The sequence below is a fragment of the Micropterus salmoides genome, unplaced genomic scaffold, assembly GCF_014851395.1.
Source record: "Micropterus salmoides isolate LMB-PRFRI ecotype aquatic unplaced genomic scaffold, ASM1485139v1 Ms_hic_scaffold_20, whole genome shotgun sequence".
Lineage (NCBI taxonomy): Eukaryota > Metazoa > Chordata > Actinopteri > Centrarchiformes > Centrarchidae > Micropterus > Micropterus salmoides.
Window position 1 is genome coordinate 13,818,282 of NW_024041151.1, and position 22,767 is coordinate 13,841,048.

Here is a 22,767-nt window from a genome sequence, read left to right on the forward strand (position 1 = left end):
ATTAAAAATAGTATAGTCTAGACCTGCAAAATGTACTTATAGGCCTAAGTGTACGATGCAGCTTTGATATAAATGAGTAGGGGAGACCGGGTATGGGTGTAAAATGGGGAGAGTTGTAACAACACCAATTCCACCAGTTAGAGATAAGATAGGAGTTAGGTGATCATTTCAGTATTTATCACCTTCCTCCCCAATCAGGCATGGTGGTTTTCAAGTCTGGAAAGAGGTACATTCATAATATATAGAGAAAATGATTTTGAGGTAAGTAAGTAAATTTTGACCAAGACTATATTTTGTTTAGTATCTATACTATTACAGATAGAATTGTATGACTTATATTAGATTGAAATGTACTTTCTTAGGCAACATACGATGCATTTTTTCCTTTCTAATTTCAAACCACTATGCTAAAACAGCTAGCTAAACATTGGCTTTTCTTTAAAAAGTGTAACAACCATCCGAGTCCCTTTTGCAGTCTGGGCCCACCAAGCCTGCACTACAGGGTTAGCAGCATTCATTTGTCAACACTGTGACCAGTACTCCCCATTCACTTGTAGTTCACATGTTGATGTACGTATCGGCACTCGATCTTTTCAATACACCGCTGGTGGAGAGGGCAGAGAATTGTACGGGCAGCTTGTGAGAAATTCCAGTGCACAACAAAAAGTCCCAATACACCAAAGAGTAAAATATAAAAGTGACGGTACTGCGTACCGGTGAGGTACCGACCCACTTCAACCACCGACTGTGACTCTGATTAAGAATTTACACACATTGACACACACAGACACACACCTCTTTTTTGTTAGACCTAAGGATGTACAGATATGTTCTTTAATTAGGTACATTAGTAATTAGTACTTTTTAGTAAGTTTATTCTATAGATAAATTTAAATACACATACTGTACATGCATACGAGTCATCAGACATAGTCTGTTACAGTGAGAGAGAATAGTTTTACATAACTACCTGTTTTTGAAGTATATCGAATGGTGTGGCATCCCCAAATCACCCAAATTTGTATAACATATTTAAGAGTTGTCAGTTATTGCCCTATTATACCATTTAGGTCCCTTGCAGCCTTTCGCACTTAAGCACTTACCAGGTGATGTCGACTAAGTCTGTAAGGGTTTAGGCCAGGGTTTAGGCTTTGGGGTGGAGATAAGGATTTGGCCATAGAACATGTTAAACATAGATGTAGTGTCTGTGATGTCTTTCAATATCATGGATTTCTCATACTCCTTAATACATAATGTTGCATTTCACCCTAGTATATGTTACAACCAGTGTTGGGCAAGTTACTCAGAAATTGTAATAAGTTACTAGTTACTTATTAGCCTACTCCTTAAAAAAGTAATAATATTACTTTAGTTATTACTGGGTCATAAAAGTAACTACGTTACTCGTTATCTTACCATGTTAGCTGTGGAAAGAATGTCTCGCTCCCTCGTTCTCCATTCTTCCTTTAGCTTCTTGGTTAACAGCTGACTTGAACAACAAAAGGTCCGGTGCCCCTGACACGCTTCGCAGTGGCGAATTCACGTCAAGGAGGGTGTGTTCAGTAATGCAGTAATGCAGCCTTACTTGGATTAGTAACCGTTATATTATAACTGTTTTGGAAATAGTAATCCCTTGCACTACTAGTTATTGGGAAAAGTAATAATATTACAGTAACTGTTACTTCCCAATACTGGTTACAACTAACGCAGACTATGGGGTGAATTATAACATTTTACTCCTTGTGTTTGAGACTAAAACATGCATTTTCTGTCTATGTTGCAGAAATAACACTTACACTGTTTAATAACAGACAGGTGTAACTAGTAGGCCTATGTATCACATTTTGAATGCACTGGCTTAAAAGAGCTCTGAGATACAGACAGAAATGTCAAAAATGTTACAACCAGCCCCTGTCTCCCCTACAAAGGAAACAGGGGCTGGCACATTGCACATGTGCTGTCCAATAGGACATAAATATTTATCTATCTATCTATCTATCTATCTATCTATCTATCTATCTATCTATCTATCTATCTAAACTAACGTTAGCCTATACATAAAATTCAATTGCTATAAAATTACAGTGAGCTTCTGCTGAATAGTTACACGTGCAGCTCTTGGACAAGACAAAAAAAAAAAAAAGGCCGGTAGGAGGGGTACAAAAGTAAATCTGCACCGCCCAGGCAGCACAAAAAGTTTGGAAAGTCCTGACATCGTTACATCGCTGAATGCAGCCACATCCTCTCCCGTGGATTATAAAGCCTGCCTTAATTAGGAACGCCATCCTACCTAAAAACGTAAGTTTTTGTGATTCCAAACGTTGTTTTCACTTTCATGTTTTCTCGGGGTGTGTGGTCGGTTTTATTTCCCTGGTAGCCTAGAGGGCTGTAAATTGGCCATACTCTTTCTTTAATCCTCGACCCGTGCGTTTGTTACATGTCTGTTTTGAATTGACTAACGTAGCCGATGCTGTTGTCAAATAACGGTATAACGTTATAATATTAGAATTGTGAATACAAGGAGCTATGCACCAAAAGGCGGGTCTTTGTATGTAAGGGATATTTACTGTTCACATTGCTATTCCGCCCAATTAATGCCGTTATCATTAGTTTATTAGTGGACTCAAGTCCACTAAATTCTCCCAATTAAGGCTATTTTATTTATTTCTAAAGTACACTTTTCGTAGTTATGTTACTTCTTCTGTTACAGTTAGAAGTCAAGTGACCGTTTGTTTTTGTTTTGGAAGTGCATAAACAGTTTACACAGGCTCTTCCTTTGCCTCTATATGAATCATATAACAAGAGCAGTCTCCTTCTTATCTGATCTCAGCATTGTGGTATTATTTAAGGAAAGCATGCCTTAGTACTTCCTGAAACAGTCAGCCAGAAGTTAGTGACCACCAGATAACCCTTGGGTCCAGACCCTCATTGTGCGCCATGAAGATGGGCAAAAATATTGTGGGATTGTCTTAGGAGGAAAATCCTGTCATCCCACTGAAGGAATTTAAGCCACTGTGGGAACACTTCCCTCACTGTCAGTGTTGAGTAGATTATGTAAGTGACCAATGCCCATTGTGTTCACAATTATTTTATTTCATGGAACTAGCATTTAATCAAATATCTAACATGGTGTAAACTGCACTTTTGATGTTCCTGTTAATATTTATGACCATGTGTATAGCTAGTCAGAATCAGGTGATGAGTTATGACCTTTTCATGACACAATCTGGACAATAACAGGAGACAGATTTGGACACAATACTTGTTTTAGTATGAGGGTTATCAACAATCACAGTTTTTAACCTTTAACCATTTTTTTGACCTTCAGAGACCAGAATTGTCTGCTCTTCTGCTGCCACAGTCATTGCTGCTCTGCCACTTAAGCCACTACCTGAGTATCTTCACACCGCTGAGACTCAGACTCTTCTACCAACATCCCAAACTTAAACTTCACAGAGATGAAGGGTAACGTGGCACAATTTGCCCTGCTTCTGTGCATTGCTGTTGCAGCCTCTGGTAAGTCTACCAGGTGATATTAAGTATTTTCAGCATTTAGATATTTTGTTACTGGATTTCATGCTATTATTGAAAAGAGTATAACCTTTGACAACAGGCTTTGATTTTGAGCTTCCGGGGCATAGTTCTGTCAACTTAAAGTTCAAAGGTAGATATTAATCTTGTCCTGAGATCATTTCATTCTCAAGACATAGAAGATCATTTGCTCTGGTGTTCTTTTCCTTGCATGCTAAAAATGAGGATTTACAAGTTGTTGTGAAGCATTTTGGCTTGAATGATGATTTATCCTTACAACAACTCAGAGATTATATAGTGTACAATATTTTGATATTAATTAAATTGAAACATTGAGTCATCTTGGGAAGTAGGTTTTTGGGTTCCAGTGAAAATAGTTTATTGAAAGAGAATCCAGGCACAAGAAACAAGAAAACGTATGGTGCTCATTAGGGCTGGGCAATAAAACAATAACTTATAATAACAACATAACAATAATTTTTTTCAATAACAATATAACAAATGTTCAATAAATTTTCAATAAATGTTTGGTTGTATTCGATTGAATCATTCACAAATTTGGACTTAATTGTTTTATAAGATGTTTATTTTGTTGAGGAAAAAGGACTGAAAAAAGCTTTTACTTAATTTTAGGCATGCATATTTGTTGACAAAGAATTTATCATAATTATTTTGAATGTTCTACCTCAGATTTGTGAAGTGATCCATGATGTCATGGCCTGACCATTAAGAAGATTTAAACCACAATTAACTTCAACTTTCACTCAGGAGCAAAAATCAGCCTTTGAACTCGAAGGAAATAACAATTTGATACTTATCGTGATAATTATCGATATCGAAAGATATGAAACTTTTTATCGTGATAACATTTTTAGCCATATTGTCCAGTCCTAGTGCTCATTGATATGTGGTCCTCCGCTGTTGGCGCCCTCTAACCCTTCCTCTACTGGCTGCCTGTGGCTGCCCATATCAAATTCAAAGCTGTAATCCATACAAGGTGGCGGAGGGATCTGTAACCCTCCCTATGCCTTCAGGCCATAATACAGCCTCACACTCATATCACTGCTGCTTCAAGGTGTTTGGGTTTCACTTCCCTGCAGCAATCTGACATTTGGGGTGGCCACATGCCACATGGTTTTCAATTAATAAGTCTAAGTGCTAGTGCTAAATTGTTTAATAGGTGATTATTATTTCCTTTTTGTGCAAATACCTTCAACATACTATTCCATATCTACTTATCAGATTTTCATAAATATCAGTTTCAAAAGTACATTATGCTGGGCAGTATATATATATATATATATATATATATATATATATATATATATATATATATATATATATATATATATATATATATATATATATATATATATATTTTACAGGTAGAAGAGATAGTTTTGAATCTGTTTTTTTCAACGGTATCTGGTGGTTATACTTTATAGTTTTAGATGAACTGCACCCACTACAATACGATATACACGCTCTGTTACAAGCATGTTTTAATAGCTGAATATAAATGTAAAATTTCCCTCAGACTCTAAATGCCACAAATGAAAGCATAATGCCCCCAGCTGTTATGTAATACAGTTTTACCATGAACTGCCAGCAAAATAAGGTTGTCTGCATTCATTTTGTAATGCTGCACTTGAAGGTGAAACAAACACTTCAGAGCTGAGTAACCTTTTTCCTACCCTGTGTCTATAAACATACATCAGAAAAAAATGAACTGGCATTTCAAACTTGTTTTTCAAATTAGGCAAAATGGCCCTGGCAAGCATGTATCACTTTTAAGATATGTGCCAGAAAAACAAGCCTGTTTGCTGAATCTGGCTTCACTGCTGACCTAGTGTATGACAAATCACAATATTGCCACAAGTGCTAAACACCCTCTCAGCAGGGGTGCTAGTGGCAGGGATACAGAGGTATATTTTGGCCAACTGGCAGACGTGCGGAGAGTTGACCTCATGTGGCTTCCACCGCAGGGGATGAGTCTCAATTTCTACTGGTGGAGTCTGTAAGGAGCTGTTTAGCTCAGCCTTAATTGCCTCTATGACACATAGTCCTGAATTTGCTATAATTTTTCTCTTTTTTGAAAGAGGTTCCAAGGGTCTTCTTTTTCTCTTCCTCTTATTTTTGCATCTGCTACAGCAGCCTTAGGAGACCCAGAGGGAGCTGTGGCACTGTTCTCAGACAGCAGGGCTACTCTGACCAAATGTTGAAGCATTAACATCAGAACATTGGCGTGACATGTATGGGTTCCTGTATTTCAAGCATTGCTTATTCGTCATTATATAGTCCAGTATTGTCAAATTAATTTGTCATTTTCTCTGACATTGTCTCCTGGGCTTAGTACTGCGTTGTTGTTGAACCAATGAAGCACAAACATCAGGTGTGACACACTGAGGCCAAACAGTACACAAAATCTAATTTGCACATTTCCAGACTGAATAAGGCGCTGTGAAATAAAACAGTGACCATATATTCATTGTGATTTGATGGTCTGTTTGTTTGATAGCATCCTCGCCAGCTGCAAGTCACTGTGGGAGGAGACACAATGTGAAAGTTCCTAGTAAACACAGAAAAAGTACATCAAAAATAGCCTGCAGTCTGCATGAAATCCCACGACACTCCTGATCAGTTGCAGGAGTTGGTATATTGTCTTTTCCTTAAGCTCAGTTTTGCTTTAGGTTTTATTGACACTTTTTATGTTTGACCCTGCGTCAGCTGTTCAAAATAAGGCTTATCAAGGCAATTTGAGTCTGAAGCATGATTTGAAATGTACAGCAGTTATTATGGTCACTGTTAAGGTAACCCAAACATTTCTTGGGCAGATCTACTGTATAGATATTTAGATGCATAACATATACATAGATAGAAAGATACGTAGCCTTGCCAAGTCTAAGTCTAAGACTCATATACTTACTTATCCACTTAGTTTCCTGAAACTGGAAATTTAATTCTTCCTTAGAGCAACCCCCCCGGCGTGTGTTCTGTTGTCATGTATTTCTAAATCTTTTGAACAGATGCAGTATGACGACTGGCCAACTAATGGAGGAATTGGTGTTGTGCAGTTTCTACACTAACACATAATTTGTCAGTAATATTATACTTCCATGGCTGTAGACTGTTGCATCATTTTAAATGTTCCCACAGGGGAACATTGTTGAGTTGTTCTAATACCAATGGATGGAAATATCTTTAATGTTGCAGCCTTAAATAAACTATCTCCTAAACAATCTGACCAATACTGCAAAATTTAAAGACCGTAGTTGATAGAAAATGCTGGATTCAGTTAAGTTCCAACACTCAATTTCTGTCTGCCTATCTAAAACCACAGGAAAAATAACTCTTATTTTGACCATGAAATTTGACAAGCACAGATAAATTATGTTGTGAGATGCCGTTTTCATCAGCTCTGAATTATTTATTAACTCGTCCCCTGCTTATCTCTTTCAAACCTAGAAAAGATCGTCCTCGCTTTCACCTTACGCCACCTTGATGAAAAAAAAACTCCCTCTTTGTTGGGATCAGTCGGGCCTCTTTCTTGTTTATAGCTCATCCATAATCTCTGGGCAGGTTTCTGTCAGGCCCCAATAAAACAGACAACACCACACTGGTCTTAGATCCACTACACTGCCTCCCTGTGAGGTTAATTGTGTTTAAATTTTTGCTGTTTGTTTTGAAGACCTGACATGGTCCAGCCTACGGGTTTATCTCGCACCTGTGGTTCCACAATTCGTCTAAATCCCTTTAGTCATTTAACTTGGGCCATTTGTTTTTTGCCATGGTCATACAGGCTGTGATGTCTTTGCAATAATGGAATTCATTCTCCCTCTATGTTGATCAGCTCATTTATAATCCTTCCTTTTTAAATAAAACATGCTAAAGGCTTACTGCACATCTTCTTCTAGGCTTCTAACTGCATTGCCAGTTTTTATTGATTTGTTTAGACTTTACTCTTGTTAATCTTGTTTTATTTCAGTCTATTTGTGCACTGTTGCCAGGCAGTTGCAACACTTTCTGGCAATTGTGTTATTTAACTGCATTTAATGCATTTATTTATAATGAATTTTAGATAATGGTTCAAGCTCCAAAAGTGCTGCAAACATGCCTACATTTTCCTATAATTCAACAGTGTCTTTTACCAGTCCTTCTCTGCCTGTTAAATGCCTGTGTTTTATAAACCCCACCACCTCAGTTTGTAACACAGGCTCTCTGTTGGTAAATTTGTATTCTCCAAGTCCAAGCTGAGGTAACCCTGATGACATAACCAGAGTTTTTTTGTCACACTAGACAAAGCTCCTCCAGAGACAAAGAAAACATTATCCAGCTGTTTCAGGCAATATAATGGCTGGCTAATTAGTGATCCCATGATGAGTAAACTGATCTTAATCTGTAAAGTCGGTGGAGTGTCCCTTTAAGGCTTTTAAATCCCGGAAATGCAGGGATGTTTTCATAGCCAGCATTGCTAAGCTGATGATGGTTCTTTAAAGGACTTAAAGAAATGGAAGTTTTTTAGATTGCGTCTGCTCAGCTGCTTATTACATGGGAGTGCCTCCAGAGGAGCAGATTTTCAAATGTTTATTTCCAGACCACTTCAAAATGGAAAGCAGAAACCTATACTACATAAGCTGACTGTAACAGTTGGACACATTAACAATTATATATGCGTCTGACTGAAGCATCTTTGTATTTAGAGATTTTATCCACTGTGCGCCCGGCATTTCCTGGCAGGGAAGTAGTGTTGAATATGCCCCCTGCCGCATAAACTTTCCCAGTGGGAGTCAGGCATCATGATGTTAACTGCCAGACCGCCTGCTGCATTTCTGCTTACCCCAGAGTCTCCCTCCACGGGCTGAAGGAAAAGCACAAAAGTGATTAGCGAGCCACTGGAGAAGGAGGGAGGGCTGTCTGAAAATTAATCTTAAAGAGGGAAAGAGAGCGAGACAGACAGACAGACAGACATAGATAACAGAATTCATAAAGACTGATTCATGGAGACAGTAAGGGAGTGGGGGCTCAAATTTATGTGACTGTCAAAGAGCAGATAAGTGGTTCAGAGGGAAGATGTGGAGAGAGAGAAGTAAATAGGGGATTAAATAACAGAGATAGGAAAAAGAACAAGACGGATATAAAGATGGGGAGATATGAAGACCCAGTTAAATTCTAAGTTTAAAGAAAAGACTAATTAGACAAAAGGGAAAGGAAAAAAACTAAACTAACGAACGAATGTGTTAGTTGGCAGAAAGTGTGTCAGGAATTATTATGAAAGAAAATTGAAAGAGATGACAAAGGTTTCTCGGAAGGCACTCTGTAGTAGAATAAGCCAACAAAAAAGAAAAAAAACACGTCATGTTAAAAATGGCGTTGAGAGTCAAAACAGTCACTTCCCCTGTTGTACCGTAGTGAGCCAGCTCTGCCTGCAGTCAGACTGGGTGGCAGGGAGACGCGACCACTTGTCGCTGCCTCAGACCGATTTCAATCTCCTCCAGTGTTATGCCCCTCCCAAATAACAATCCATTTCTGACTGCCGTGCTTTTCCTCTGTTTGAATACTGAATGCAGTGCGGGAGAGCCTCACTGACGCTATGTTCCTCTCTTCTGTGTGTTCCCACATGGTTTTCACTTGCTGATACTTTACTGTTTATCAAGATGGTTGTACAATGCAATGTGGCATATACATAAGGATATTTGTGGGATCCTAAGAGCAGAAAAAAACTGCAACTGAGTGGCATGTAATGTAAATGTCTGTTTTCAGGTTTTGACAGGTAATATACATGAAATATAATGCCAAGGGGGCTTTTGTTTCTCTGTTTGACATTCTCTTTCTGGGAATTTATTAGTATTTGTTTTGAATAATTAAAAACAGGTGAAAATCTGATAAAAACTATTAATCCTGCAATCTCTAGTTTAAGTATTATTATTTTTTATTACTTTGATGGACTCATTACTTTGATGGGCTAATCTGCAGCACACTCAGCAGGTCTTTTGTGTTATCTCCCCCATTTTTCTTTTCACTTTCTATTACTGGAAATATATTTTAGGCTGTCCTTGCCACGACAGGACACTGGTTTCTGTAAATTATGTTAATAAGCAGTGTCCTCATGCAGAAAACAGAAAAAAAAATTGGGGGTTAAAATCGGAAAACCTTTTATACCGTATATAGTGTCTGATCTTAACCTCCATATTACATAATTGGATCCCTCTTACTCTAAATGGCACTCCAGCATTGCTTTAATAGTCAAGCCTGATACAAGTGAGGCTTGTATAAGTACAGAAAATGTTTAGTGTGTATGAAGAGTTTAGTACTGTTAATCATCACATATCAAAATAGATTTCAGATTATGGCTCTTTGTTGTATCTTGTCTGATTTTCCCCTGAACATCGTCACTGTGTGACTACAAGGTCTTGGGCCCTCCAGCCCAATACTTTTTCATTATGCACTTGCATGAGCACTGAATGGATCATTAGTAGTAGGCAAGATAAACGCCTCGTCAGCACGGCAGCCACTTCTGCTCATGTCAACATGCCTGCTGTCTGCGCTGATAAGGCATGGCATTATGTACTCTTATCTCTATGTCTGTCTGCCCGTGATCAACTCGGATCTACACAAATGCAGGAAATGTACCTGTATATCAGGATAGAACTTGGAGGGAAAACTCTTGGTGGGTCAGCTGACTCACCTATGACTCAAAGTAGGGTTAAAGAAACTTCTGGGAAGGCTACCGATCTCTGGCAAAAACAAGAAAGTGTTTTATGTAATATGTCTTCATTTCACTAAAACTTGTTTCACTTGTGACCTTTCCCAATGAGGGTACTTTTATACAGGGCAGCCCCCTTTAATCTGTCCCTGGCAGCCTATGAGCAAAATGTTATCAGCTAAAATGTTCTAAAATGCTTCATGTTTTTCCATGAACAAAGAGCCTTTGCTTTTAACCTAATGGAAATTCCAGGCATTTGTACTAAACACATTTTTCCGTAAGAGAACATGCCATCTTTCTGCACACAGACACACCATGGTTGGTACCGATGGTCAGTTCTGTACAATGCGCAGTGTGCAGCTGAGTGTTGTATAATGGCAAAACCTCTTGATTCAAGCACTGGGTGGGTAGTTTTCCTGTTGATTCAGGTGCCACACCGGTCAATCTGTATTTAGAGAGCTGAAATCTCTCTCTGATGTCTGACTGTGTGTGTGTGTATGTGTATGTGTGTGCATTGTGTGTGTATGTTTGATGTGATGAGAGAACCCTCGCTGGATTTGGACACTGGATTTTTCATCTGCTCATATATTTCTGTGATATGTCAGAAAGCAGAATATGTGACTCAAAGAAAAAGCCTTCAGACATCTGACAGATTATTTTAATCTGCTGTAACAAATCCAACAGTCAAACTCGGGATACTTAATAATCTTTTCACAGACGCTGGAGGGACTAAAGTTACACTTGTCAAACAACTCTCCCTGGTCCAGACACTTCCATTAGTTAAATAGTGAAAATGAAATCATAAACGTGAAGCCTTTATGTCCTTAGAGGCCCAGTAAGTTTTTTGTGACCACATAAAGTTTAAGGTATCTTTTCCCGTATTTAAATTGTGGTCTTTAAACTACAGAGAAAATATACATATGTGTTTCTTAATTGATGTTAATGGAAAATAGGCATCTTTTAATGACGTCAACAATACATGTCAGGAAACAATATTTGGTTCATGTCTGGTGTGAAAGTATCTTCTCTGTACGGTCATGGCATATACCTTTGCCTTTACTCACATTAAATAAGTAAAAAAAAGCCTTCATTAGTATTCCACCCTCATATTGGAAAGCATTAATATTTACTGGCAAAAATCAGTCAAGAAAAACGAGCTAATCTGTGTTGGTTCTCCATGAAGCATATGTTGTGCAAAGCTACATTAATCCTGAATGATTGGGAGCAACCACTGTGCAATGAATCTCTAACGCTTCAATCTGCTTTGGTTGCTTGCAGTTAGCATCAAACCTGCTAAATTAGTCTGTCTATCCACCAATTAACACTCGGATGATTAATTGTGTTTTGCTGGTGCTCTTTCAGTGTATTGGGGGAAAAGCTAACCACATAAGTGAATGGAAACGACGTACAATACCCAGTAGTTTGACAGTGTCTGGAATATAACTGATCACCTCAGAGTATATATGAGCGTCAGTGTAAAAATTATATTCCGATATTCTTCATGTCTGCAGCTGCTGTTTGCTTACAAACGGACCACAATGCCAACGATCAAATTGATCTGCACCAAAGAAAATGGAATGGCTAATTACTAGCAGCAGACAGGGCAAAAAGTGAGTAAGTGAACAAAGGAGGAAGTGAGCCGTAGGCCTTCCATACGCCACTGTTGGACTTGTTGTTCCGCTGGCTTCCGACAACGATGAGACGACGGACGAATGGCTCCCAGAGGTGTAAACAGAGCTGGTGTGAAGACAGGCTGTCTCCAAATTCGCTATCACATTCTCAGTTCCTCTCCAGCAAACACTGGACGCAGGACTTGGCACACAGGCACACACATGAAAAGTCTCCAGCCATTAAACGGACAAGACTAATCAGCAAGTTTTTTGGATAGAATTTCAAGACTTCAGGAGAGAGAGGTGAGATGGTCAGGGAGCTTGTGTGTTGTGTATGGAGTGTGTAATGTGTAATATGCAGGGGTGAGAGGCCAGGGGACAGTGCAGGCCCCTGCAGAGTACTGATAAGAGCTTGTTTACCTTCCTGTGGATGGTCAGGCCTCAATCTGCAGTTGCGGAAACGTCGGGACAATAGGTGTGTGTGTGTGTGTGTGTGTGTGTGTGTGTGTGTGTCAAGAGAAAAACTTGAGCCAGCCTTGAAGCTCCCCTTTTCCCTCTCCAACTAACTCTGATAGGACCGCTGACGCCTCCCTCCCCCTTCCCCATCATGACTCCGTCGCCCGACCCTGGACACAAACAGTTTACTCTACCCCTAGGGACCAAGGGAGACAGTTGGTCTTGAATTGTCTGCTCCCAGGGTTTCCCCTTCTGTTCCCCCCCCCCCCCTCTTTCTTTCTTTCATATGCAGCCATGCACTGTAGCTTTAAGCTCTACAAGTCTTCCCTTTTCATCTAAACTCTAGGAAAATAGCTGATGCTCTTTTCCACAGTGACTTAGAATGAGTGAAGGCAAGAAAGACAGGGCATGAAATCAAGCCCGCCTGCTTGCTCACCCGAGGTGAGTGAAAAGGCAGCTAGTTATTGGGCCGCAGGTACTCAATCCCTTGAATCTAAATCAGCATTTAGTTATGGTGTGATAGAAATTTCAAATTCATGGGCTCGCCACTGCCTGTCAGTACTCTGCAATGTTGGCACAGCACGGATGCTCAAAGTGGAGGCAACAGTGTTATAGAGAGGCAGGCAGTTATTGAGATCTTTAATTTACTGGCAGAGGTAGGTAGATAAAACAAACACCACTGGCAGTAGCACTAACAACAAACCTCATCCACCATTTACACCCAATCCAACCCTTTGCTGAATAATAGAAAAACACTGTAAAGGAAACATTTATCTGAATCCATCAAATCAAATTTCTTAGTACTTGTTTCCAAGAAGTGGCTTCTTGTTGGCAGGTTTCCAGTCTTCTTTTTGACTATTACCAGAGTTCATCTATGACTTTGAAAAGTCACTCTTATTTTGGCTGACCAATGGCATACTGACACTCCAGAAACAAGAAGTGAACATCTAGTCTGTCAGATATACAGTAACTCAAATATTAACTGCATCTAGGTTCTGCTTTTTGTGCAGTTATAGACAGTCAGGAGCCACAGTGTGCCATTTCCGGGACATATGACGTGACTTCTCAATTTTGCCTTATTTTGTCCCATCGAAGATGAGTGGAGCGTCAACAATTTCATTTCCTCGCTTAAGGCGTTTCTGTCATCACTCCACTTCCAGCCACTCCAGGTTTTCTACTTGCAGCTCTCCACTTTATCTCCACTCACACTAAGAGAAAACTCATTCCAGTTTGCTTCATAGGATGGGTTGATTCATTTTTCCTTATCACCATAATGTTAACATAGTGTGTAACAATGTAGAGAATGCTACCCTAAAGTTGGATTATGGGCTGTTAGCATAATGTAATGCTTGTGGGATGGAGCTGTGAGTGTGCTTCTCCCTTTTCGGCCTTGCTAATGCCTCTATGGGCGCCCACATTATGGAAACTTATTTCCTAGAGAATTCGGAACAACATAATATCTGTCCACCCAAGTTTGAAATATACATGTTCTTTTTTTGCATTCATGAACGCTACTTACCATTTATAGCAAATTTTTGGATGACTGGACAATCATTGAGTCATCTGTGTTTCACCATTGTGAAAGTCTTTTGGAGAAGTTTTGTGTAATGGTAGGGTGGTGCATATGCTCCATTAGCATGCCATGACATGTGCAGTCAGGGATTTATGCTTTTGTGTTCAAACAATTCTGACAATAAGCAACAGAAGAGGGAGAAATACAGGATGTGAACACTGTGTAGGCCTACTTTGATCCCTAATACTGATAAATCACCCCAAAGTTCCCAGTAACGCCCAAACACAGCTACTGGTCTCAGTGCAGCTATGGTGCACACTCCATAATTATGGATAGTGAAACTTAATTTGGGAGGTCCATTCTGGCATCCTAAATTAATTACTTTTTGTAAAGAAACAATAAAGATAACACTTTGATACACACGGACATGGCCTTTATTGGAATGTTGTTGGTCAGGGTAGCTGTCATCTATAAATCTTTCAGTTAGCTATGCCAAGCAAACAATGGCAAACACTATGATAAATACAACAATAATAAAATGTTCAACACACGTACATCTTATGCTCACCTCATACTACCTGTGGTCTAAGCTCTACTTTGTGAGGCTTAGCTCCACATCCATAAGACTCAGCTGTACTTTATATACTACTGTGCTTAGTTCACACTTATGATGTTAATGTTAGCATCATAACATATTTGTATAAAGCAAACAGTTAACCTGAACTGGCCTACGTACAGCATGTTGAGCTCAATTTAACAAAGTAGGCCTCTAGACTGATGGAAACAGAACTCAGCTGATCCTGAGATGCCCTAAAATGGTCACAGCGGTGGCGCTGTCTTAATGGTACTATGCGCCATTGAACACATATGGAAAACGGATGTTTGTGACAGTGATAGTCTCCTGTCATTTTTCTGGAATGCCCTGGATGTTAGGAAAGAAAGAGAAGATAGAGCCTGGACATGCAATGGGAGCTTTTGTTCTGCTTGTTAGTTTGGGCTCCAGGGCGCTGCAGACAACCAAGAGAACTGCTAAGGCCAGTTTAAAGTGCATCAAACTACAAGTTGTCCATCACTCCCAGATATTGGCACAATCCACAAAAAAGTGTTTTCTCCAAAGGCTGTTTCACTGCTTCCACAGCAAATTGGCCATTATTGCTGCACACTCGTTGGTCTTAATTTTATTAGCATTCGATCACTTTGCTATAAAATGTTTTAATATGTTTCCAGTTAAATAAATGTGCTTATTAAGTCTGGGAATTCTGCCATATAGTGTTGTTAATATGGTAATTATCAGGTGAATTCATTGATACCCATTTATGTGACGTGTGTAATTACTGAAAAGAATGAAAGCAAACTTTAAGATCAAATCTGATTGTGTACACTTTTCATGAATTGAGGCCATATTCTGTCCTCCCGAATGTTCCCTAATGTTTTCTATTCACATCACCCCCTCATACCTAACATCTAAATGGAAATCACCAGCATCCATAAACATATCTTCCCATGGAATGGGAAATGGAGGGGACTGATATAAGTAGATAAAGAGGACAGGGAATGGAATGGTTCTTCTATACCTCATTTACCAGCAAACCGCTTAGCGAGGCCATTGGCATTTCCGGGGTCAAGGGGGCAAAATTAATGTTCTTTATATCCTATGGTGACTCGTAAAAAGGAGACGGGTGACACACGCATACACAGTCAGTTACGCAGTCAGTGTGATTTATACCAAGACCTCTTGGGTGACAGTCACAGGCCGTTGACTCTGTCACAGCAGAACAAGAGAGAAATAACTAACAGACATTAACGCAGAGGGCCAGAATAACAGGAAACCAGCCTTGACCTCTAGGGTGAGGGAGGGAAAAAGAAATGGAGAAGGAGCAAGGATGGCCCTTCATCTTGATTTGCAAAAAAAAAAAAAAGCTGCAGTCCAAAGCTGAGTGAAGACGTTGTTGCACGAATGATACAGCCCCCCTCAATCCCTAAATTAGTGCCATATGTGTTCTTGATTTGACCATAAAAAGGGCAGTGGTACCGTGTGAAAAGGGGGACACAAACAAAATATGTATAATTTGCAAAAATGTCATCAATACAAATATATCTAAAACATAACTGTGATCGAATTAAAATACTATCTTATCAGCAGCTCTCTTCCCATCGGTAATATTGTGGGTCAGAGATGTAATGAACAAATAAATTAATTGGACAAAATGAAGTCTATAATACCAACCCAGTCTCATTGTGGTGGCAACAAAAACAGGAGAAAGAGCTGATTATATATATGATATGTAACATGTGCATTCATCGCTTTCTATACCATTTTATTTCTGTCTCTGTCCATTCTCCCACACCAATAGTGATGACATTGCCTCAACCATGGTCTTTGATTAATACCGCTTTCTCAATAAGGCTCTGTTGACCTTCCAAACTATGCAATTTGCTATTAACCCTTCTATCTCTAGCCGTCTTTCTTTCTCATCTCACTTGTTTTACACCGCATCTCCTCTCTGAAGGATTGTGGCCTGCTGGGTAAACAGACCAAATACATCATAAAAGTATGTGGAGCGGTATGTCATGCAGCATTTGCTTACTAAATTCGTTGTTTCTGTTATGATATCACACTTGCTCGCTTCAGCACCAGCTGTTTTGGAAGTGATCGAGGCATGCATAGTGGATGCTTAGTCGTATATTCCTTAAATTCATCCTACTATAGATAAGTTTATCTAATGGTTAGGCAGAGGATAGAGTTGTTCAAATTGACCCATGAGAGTAGTAGTAAAGGTGGCTGGCTTTAAGACTTTGTCTTTGTTGGGTGGCTTTTTAGACTATGTCAAACATGGTGGTTGCCCCCAAGACTGCAATGCCACAGGATTCCCATAATGCCCCAGTCAGACCCTTTCATCTCTAATCAGCAAAAGGTAGGAAATGGGCCAGGAAAGAGATGCCTAATTAAGTTGGAAAAGACATCTGACCCTCCACACTGTTTGCTCACTGTTCTTCTTGAGGAAGGAATAAGTTTGCTGGAGAATTTTTTTGTCCGTGCTAACTTTAGACAGGTAAGAGTGAGCATGTGTGTGCAGCTAATCTAACACAATAGAACACACACACACATAGCCCAGGTCAAACACCAGGCACTTTTATCCAACCTCATCCATGACCGCACAGCCTTGGCTTGATTAATTCAGCCTCCAGAGACACGGATCCCCAGGTTAAACAGCGGGCTCATAGCAGAGAGCCGAGTGAGCAGGCTTGATGGATGACGGCAGCCTGGTATCCTGACACATCTGATAAACGTGAACCGGCAGATTCGTTTTTAAACAATGTAGTCCTACCTACACATTTAACATCCATACTCTGAGACCTGGGGAAAGCTTTCAGAATGAGTAATAACAAATTTAGCCTCTTTCAGACAAGGACTCTGTAACATTGCTGGGTTCATCTATCTATTAAATAATGGCCTTTTGGCTTTCACAAAAATAGGTTTTCACTCATGTGCTGTTGATGTCCAAATATGACAGGATTGTTGTGGATAGAGCCGTAGTCTCACACTACATGATATTTGAAATACAAGGCTAAATAATACAAAACTTTGCTTATTAATGTTGGAGGCAAGATCATTTTTGCAACTTCATTTACACAGTATGCTGGTGACACTGCTTAACCATTTGTACTTGATTTCTTTCAGCCTCAAGTCAGACGTGTGATCCAAAGGAGGTTAGTGACAACCCATGGTTCACTGTGAGTGAGATGCTGATTGGCTGTTGGACCAGCTTCATCAGAGAGGATAAGGCAGAGGTCCACATCTTTAATCTGAAATTTGACAACACGGTAAGCATGTCAAGGTTATACCAATGAGATGTTAAGCAACCAGTGCTTATTATGGAAATATAAACAAGTGAAAAAATCTGCTTGACTGGGATTGAAATGTAAGACAATAAGCTAGTAAAAATCCAATATTATCACAGAAAAACTTACTTAACATAGTAGTATAGTAGCATTAAAATTCAGCAGGCAAATGAAATCTTCTGAGTAGACCAGATAACAAAGCTGCACTGCAACAAAACGTAGAAAGTGAAAATGCTGCACAATCAACCCTATACCTATCTGTCAAGATGGCAACGCAGCTTGCTTGTCATGTAAATCCAATACCATGGTCTGTAATGGGTGTCATTATCATCTGCCAATTAATCATAATTTTCAGTGGACAGTACAATATGTCAAGTCCAGTCACACCTGAGAAGCAGTGTGCAAGTCCATGCATTGCACACATGCTTACCTTGTATGCATTTTACACATTTCAGATAATAGAATATGTCAGACAGTGCTACAAACACGGGGAATCAGTTTGAATTCAATTTTACAGCATAAAGAAAATTAAAACCGCCTAAGCCCAGTTGTAGAATGTGGTCAACTATGATAAAGAGGAGGTGACAAATTTACCAAAGTTAATCTTAGATGAAGTAATTTAAGCGAGCAACTAAAACTGCTAATTGTTGCTTTTGATGTCTCCTTATGTACAGGTTAAACAAAGGACATACAATGTGTTAATTAGTCAGAGGTGTTGAGAGGTGTTAATAGGTGTATTTTTCATTTTGGACAGAGCAAGTCTAGCCGTTAGCCCCTGCTTCCAGACTTTATGTGGTGGTAAAGCAAATAAGCACATTTCCCAAAATGTTATCATGCCTTAAAAATAGATTAAAATAGATTATCAGCAGAACAAGGACAGGCAGAATAGAAATGGTTATTTTCACAAGACAGGTTTTGACATGTCACAGTAGTAAAGACACAGGTGTAAATAATAAAATTAATCATGGCTAACTTCCATTTAGCTGCTTTGGTTGGATGCTGCCTCACCATGACACACTGTCATGCTTTATTGGGACACTTGAATAGAACAGAGCCATTATTAATGTTTTATTTTAAAACTGTGCTTTTCGTACTATGGCCTAGTCCACACGGACACGGGTATTTTTATAAGCAGAGTTTTTCCTCCTTCGTTTAAAAAAAAAATCTCTGTCCACACGCTATCAAGCGCTGTCAAGAGCATGCCAAACCACCTGGCGTCGAAATGACCCTAACCGTAAAGCCACGTTGGCCAATCAGAGCCTAATAAAATTGTAAACAAAGCAGGCAGTGGCGCACAATCTGACATCAAACACAGCAGATAACGGCGCACACTCTGATGTCGCAAGGCAAACTGTCCACACGACAACACTGCAACCGGCGTTTCTGAAAATCCTCACCCTGGCAGGGTTTTTCAAAAATGTTCGGTTTCAGTGACCTGATACTGCGTTTACGTATGGACGAACCACTTAAAAAAAGTCACGGTTATGAAAAAACCCGTGTTCGTGTAGACAGGGCCTATCACAAGCGAAAATGTCTGCTCTGGAAAAAGCAAATAGAGGCTGTAATCCTAAAACAACACAGATGACCTGGCAGAGATTGACTTGGAGCTCTCCTTCGTATATGCTGAGGTTATTGCAAACAAGGAGCAGCTTGGTAGGCAGGTGAGTGGATCATGTGATGCGCTGGGGCAGGAAGGAACACTAATGGATGGCAGGCATGAGAAAAACGGCAGATGAGACCTAATGAGAGGTTAGTATGCACAACACAGAGATTAATCAGATAAATTGGAGTCAGAAGAGGCAAAAAGGAAGGACGGAACCAATTCTTCAAGTCTGTTTACAGGTCTTAAGAAGTACTACTGCATATGTTAAAAAATAGTACAAGGTCTTTAGTGGCTCCAGAGGAAGTTGTGTGAAATCTGATTAATTGCCTCAAATGATGTCACTTGAGTCGACGTTGGTTAGGATCGAAGACTACAGGTTTGCAAATATAAAATTCTTGGGGGTTGGAGTTCCTGCTCCTCATCTTGCCTTGAGGGTAGCGGCTCAAGGCTACATTACGGGCCTTTCCGAAACTGCTTGCTACTCCCTCCTTCTACCTACAGCCACTCCATCTGCATGTTCATGCGGAGGGTCTGCCACATTGAGTGGCATGTGAAACCAACTAGGGCAGAGTGGTAGTGGGTTGTTACCCTCCAATGCGATAGAATAATAGAACATGACACAACTAGATACACAGGGGGATCAGTAACAAGCAACATTTTAGTTGTTATAAATTCTTAAGACTATATAATGCGTCAATATAATGTATGATTTATATTTAAATGTTGGATTTGTGAATGTAATATTTTTCAGATAAGATTAAGAGGTTCACATATATAAGCTTTTCTTTACAATGAATATCAATCTTTTCATAAAAGAATATAAGATATATAAAAATAAAGAATATTAAAGTCATGTTCTTAAAGTAATATTCGACACAAACACAAAATGAATAACAAATGCTTTCAGTTTCGTTATTGCAGAAAACACACTTTTCCTCAACATCTTAATACAACTGTTGTTTATTTGATACACATAATATAGCAGTGAGTGCAGTGGTAATGTCAGATCCTATTTACGCTGTGGGAAGAGGGTATTCCGCTGTATGTATACCCTACTTGGGTTAGGAAGCTCAATTTGACTGTGAGGGTGACTCTGACCAGAGTTTACTCCGTATCGGAGTGGAAGTGGCGAGCCTCTAGTTTCGGAAAGGCACAACCACTAGCACAACATACCTGAATCTCTTCCTGAACTGTTGCATTGTGGGCATTGTAGGCACCAGGTTTAATAAGGAAGAAGAATGTGATGTATAAAAAAAGATTAAGGTTCTGTGACTTGCAGAATTTGCAGATTTTTGTCCACTGTCCATTGTGAGTCCGACAACAAGTCGCTAATGCTAAATCGGTGCTCTTTTAACTTTATTTTGGTAGATTTTTCTTTAAATAAACAGGCCCTCTAAAAAATTTATTCCCACACTATAAAATGTACACACACACACACACACACACACACACACACACACACACACACACACACACACACATTCCATGTCCAACCATTATCAGCCAAATAACTCTCTAACCCTTAACAAATGCCAGACATAACACAAAGATAGGGTTTCCCAATGCCACAGTTTGTTTTTGTTTTGTTTTTACACTAAACAGGCTCCCAACCCAGCTGTGCAAGTTTGGTTGCGTGTTTAAATAATGCCTTTTTAAACTAAACAAACACACACCATAATTGCAGATAGTCGTTTTGACTGTAAAACTGTTACCTTTAGGGGAATGATAAACAGAAAGTAACTCAAGAAAACTTCTAATCTATACGTTGTTATTGCTGTGCCAGACTCCATTTTTCACTGTCTAACATTGTCGGTCAGCTCACATTACTCATTTCTTTATCAGTGGGCTTTGTTTGTATGCTTCTTCTGTTTGTTCTCACCGAGTTCTTCATGTACTACTTTCACATAACTTGTGTTAAGCAACTGCTGTTTATTTATTGTCTCTCTTTATTTTTCACTCTAGTGGTCATTCTTTCTCATTTGGTAGTGATTATGAGGAGGGAAGCAGAAGTGCTATGTGCAGTCTAGCTAAGGCACCATCACTGGGTGGTGCAATACAATGCCAGCTTGTATCCATCACCTCTATAAATCCTTCACTTGGTTGGGAAAGCTATAGAGAATCCTGTCTTATTTTTTCCCCATAAGGGAATCCTTCACCAGTAAGATAAGCTGATTTATAAAGTATCAGTACTTTTCTTTTCGAATGAATTCTTTTGAATTTGACATTTGAGGATAATGACGTTTAGTTTTCATGTTACTCAAAGAAACATTAACAGAAGTGTCTTAGCAATGAAGCAGGTTAGCCTCACAGACGCCCAGGGCTGTAAGAGGTGTTTTTCTTTACTTACTTTTGTTTTATGTACGAGTGCTAACATTGTGCAAGCAGATGATTGCCTTTGCCTCAAAGACTGGGTTACTGGCATAAATGTCGCTGAACTCTTTTGCCAAGTCTTTAGTCTCTTTTAATGGACTGCAGTGTTACAGCATATTTAATGGACTGGAAATCAGAAGAAAAAGCTGTTTGATGACAAAACAGATTTAAAGTATATTAAGAAGGAAATGCTTCTCTCAGTCATCTCATTAGGCCCGAAGACCAGACACATTATTTTGTGTGTGAGAATGAGAACAGACCCATTTCATTGCAAAAGAGTTTGTTCAAAGAGTGGCGCAAGTTGTCTTATAAAACAGTATAAATTGGTGTGGGGTTTGTTGGAGTTCACATATGGAATTTGGCTCGGGATCTGTGTGATGCAATGGACACTGAACACAGTTAGCATATCCTGTTCTCTCGAGGGGACCATGAGTGGTATCAAACTAAAGAAGAAAGTGGACATAAGATCTCCTAACACAGACTCCTTATCTGTGCTTGACTGTCTGTTTAGAACAGATTTTTCGTGTAAACACAGAAGAACGGCAACGTCTTCATGTCTTGCCAAACTGTCCAGTCAGATGGGAGGTTTGGTCTTGCCTCCACCTTTCTTTGTCCTTTAAATGTTTTTCACACCTTCTTCCTCCTTTCTCTTATGTTTTTCATACTGATTTACAACCTGCCAGGGACAGTTGACTCTCAGTTTGACCGCACAGAGAATTATAAAGGGAGCATCTAGGGTCTGCACCGGCCAGGAGAATTCATAGGGAGGAGCTGCTTGTACAGGGCCCCATTGATGTCACACAGTGGCTTGGGTAGTCAGGGTCTTGGCACAAGGCCGAGACTAGACCAGCGGAGCCAATTCAAGTTAAGGGAGAGAGTCAAAAGAATAACTGGAAACTACATCAGCAAAGGCCCTCCAAAAAAATGCTCCAGAGAAAAAAAAAGTCTGAAAAGGAAAACAATTGTATCTTGAAAGCGCAGGAACAAAAGTAGCAAAGGTGAGTGATCAGGGTCAGCAGCAGTCAGGATTCAGAGTTCATAATGAAAGAATGAAAGTCACAAAAGGATGAAGGGAGGGAAGAGACAATGAAGCTCATTAGGAAGGAGTATTTAAGGGAAACACCACTGAGTTATCTCT

The 22,767-nt window shown here is 39.5% G+C and overlaps 1 protein-coding gene across 1 annotated transcript in view; it reads left to right on the plus strand.

Annotated features, from left to right (window-relative positions):
* The first annotated feature begins 2,155 nt into the window (after window positions 1-2,155).
* Window positions 2,156-22,767, plus strand: part of eng (endoglin) — a 41,345-nt gene continuing 20,733 nt past the window's right edge. Inside the window, exons 1-3 of the mRNA XM_038734304.1 lie at window positions 2,156-2,298; window positions 3,329-3,516; window positions 17,496-17,638. Of these exons, the coding sequence (XP_038590232.1) occupies window positions 3,459-3,516; window positions 17,496-17,638 (201 nt within the window). The 5' untranslated portion in view covers window positions 2,156-2,298; window positions 3,329-3,458. The remainder of the gene's footprint in view (window positions 2,299-3,328; window positions 3,517-17,495; window positions 17,639-22,767) is intronic.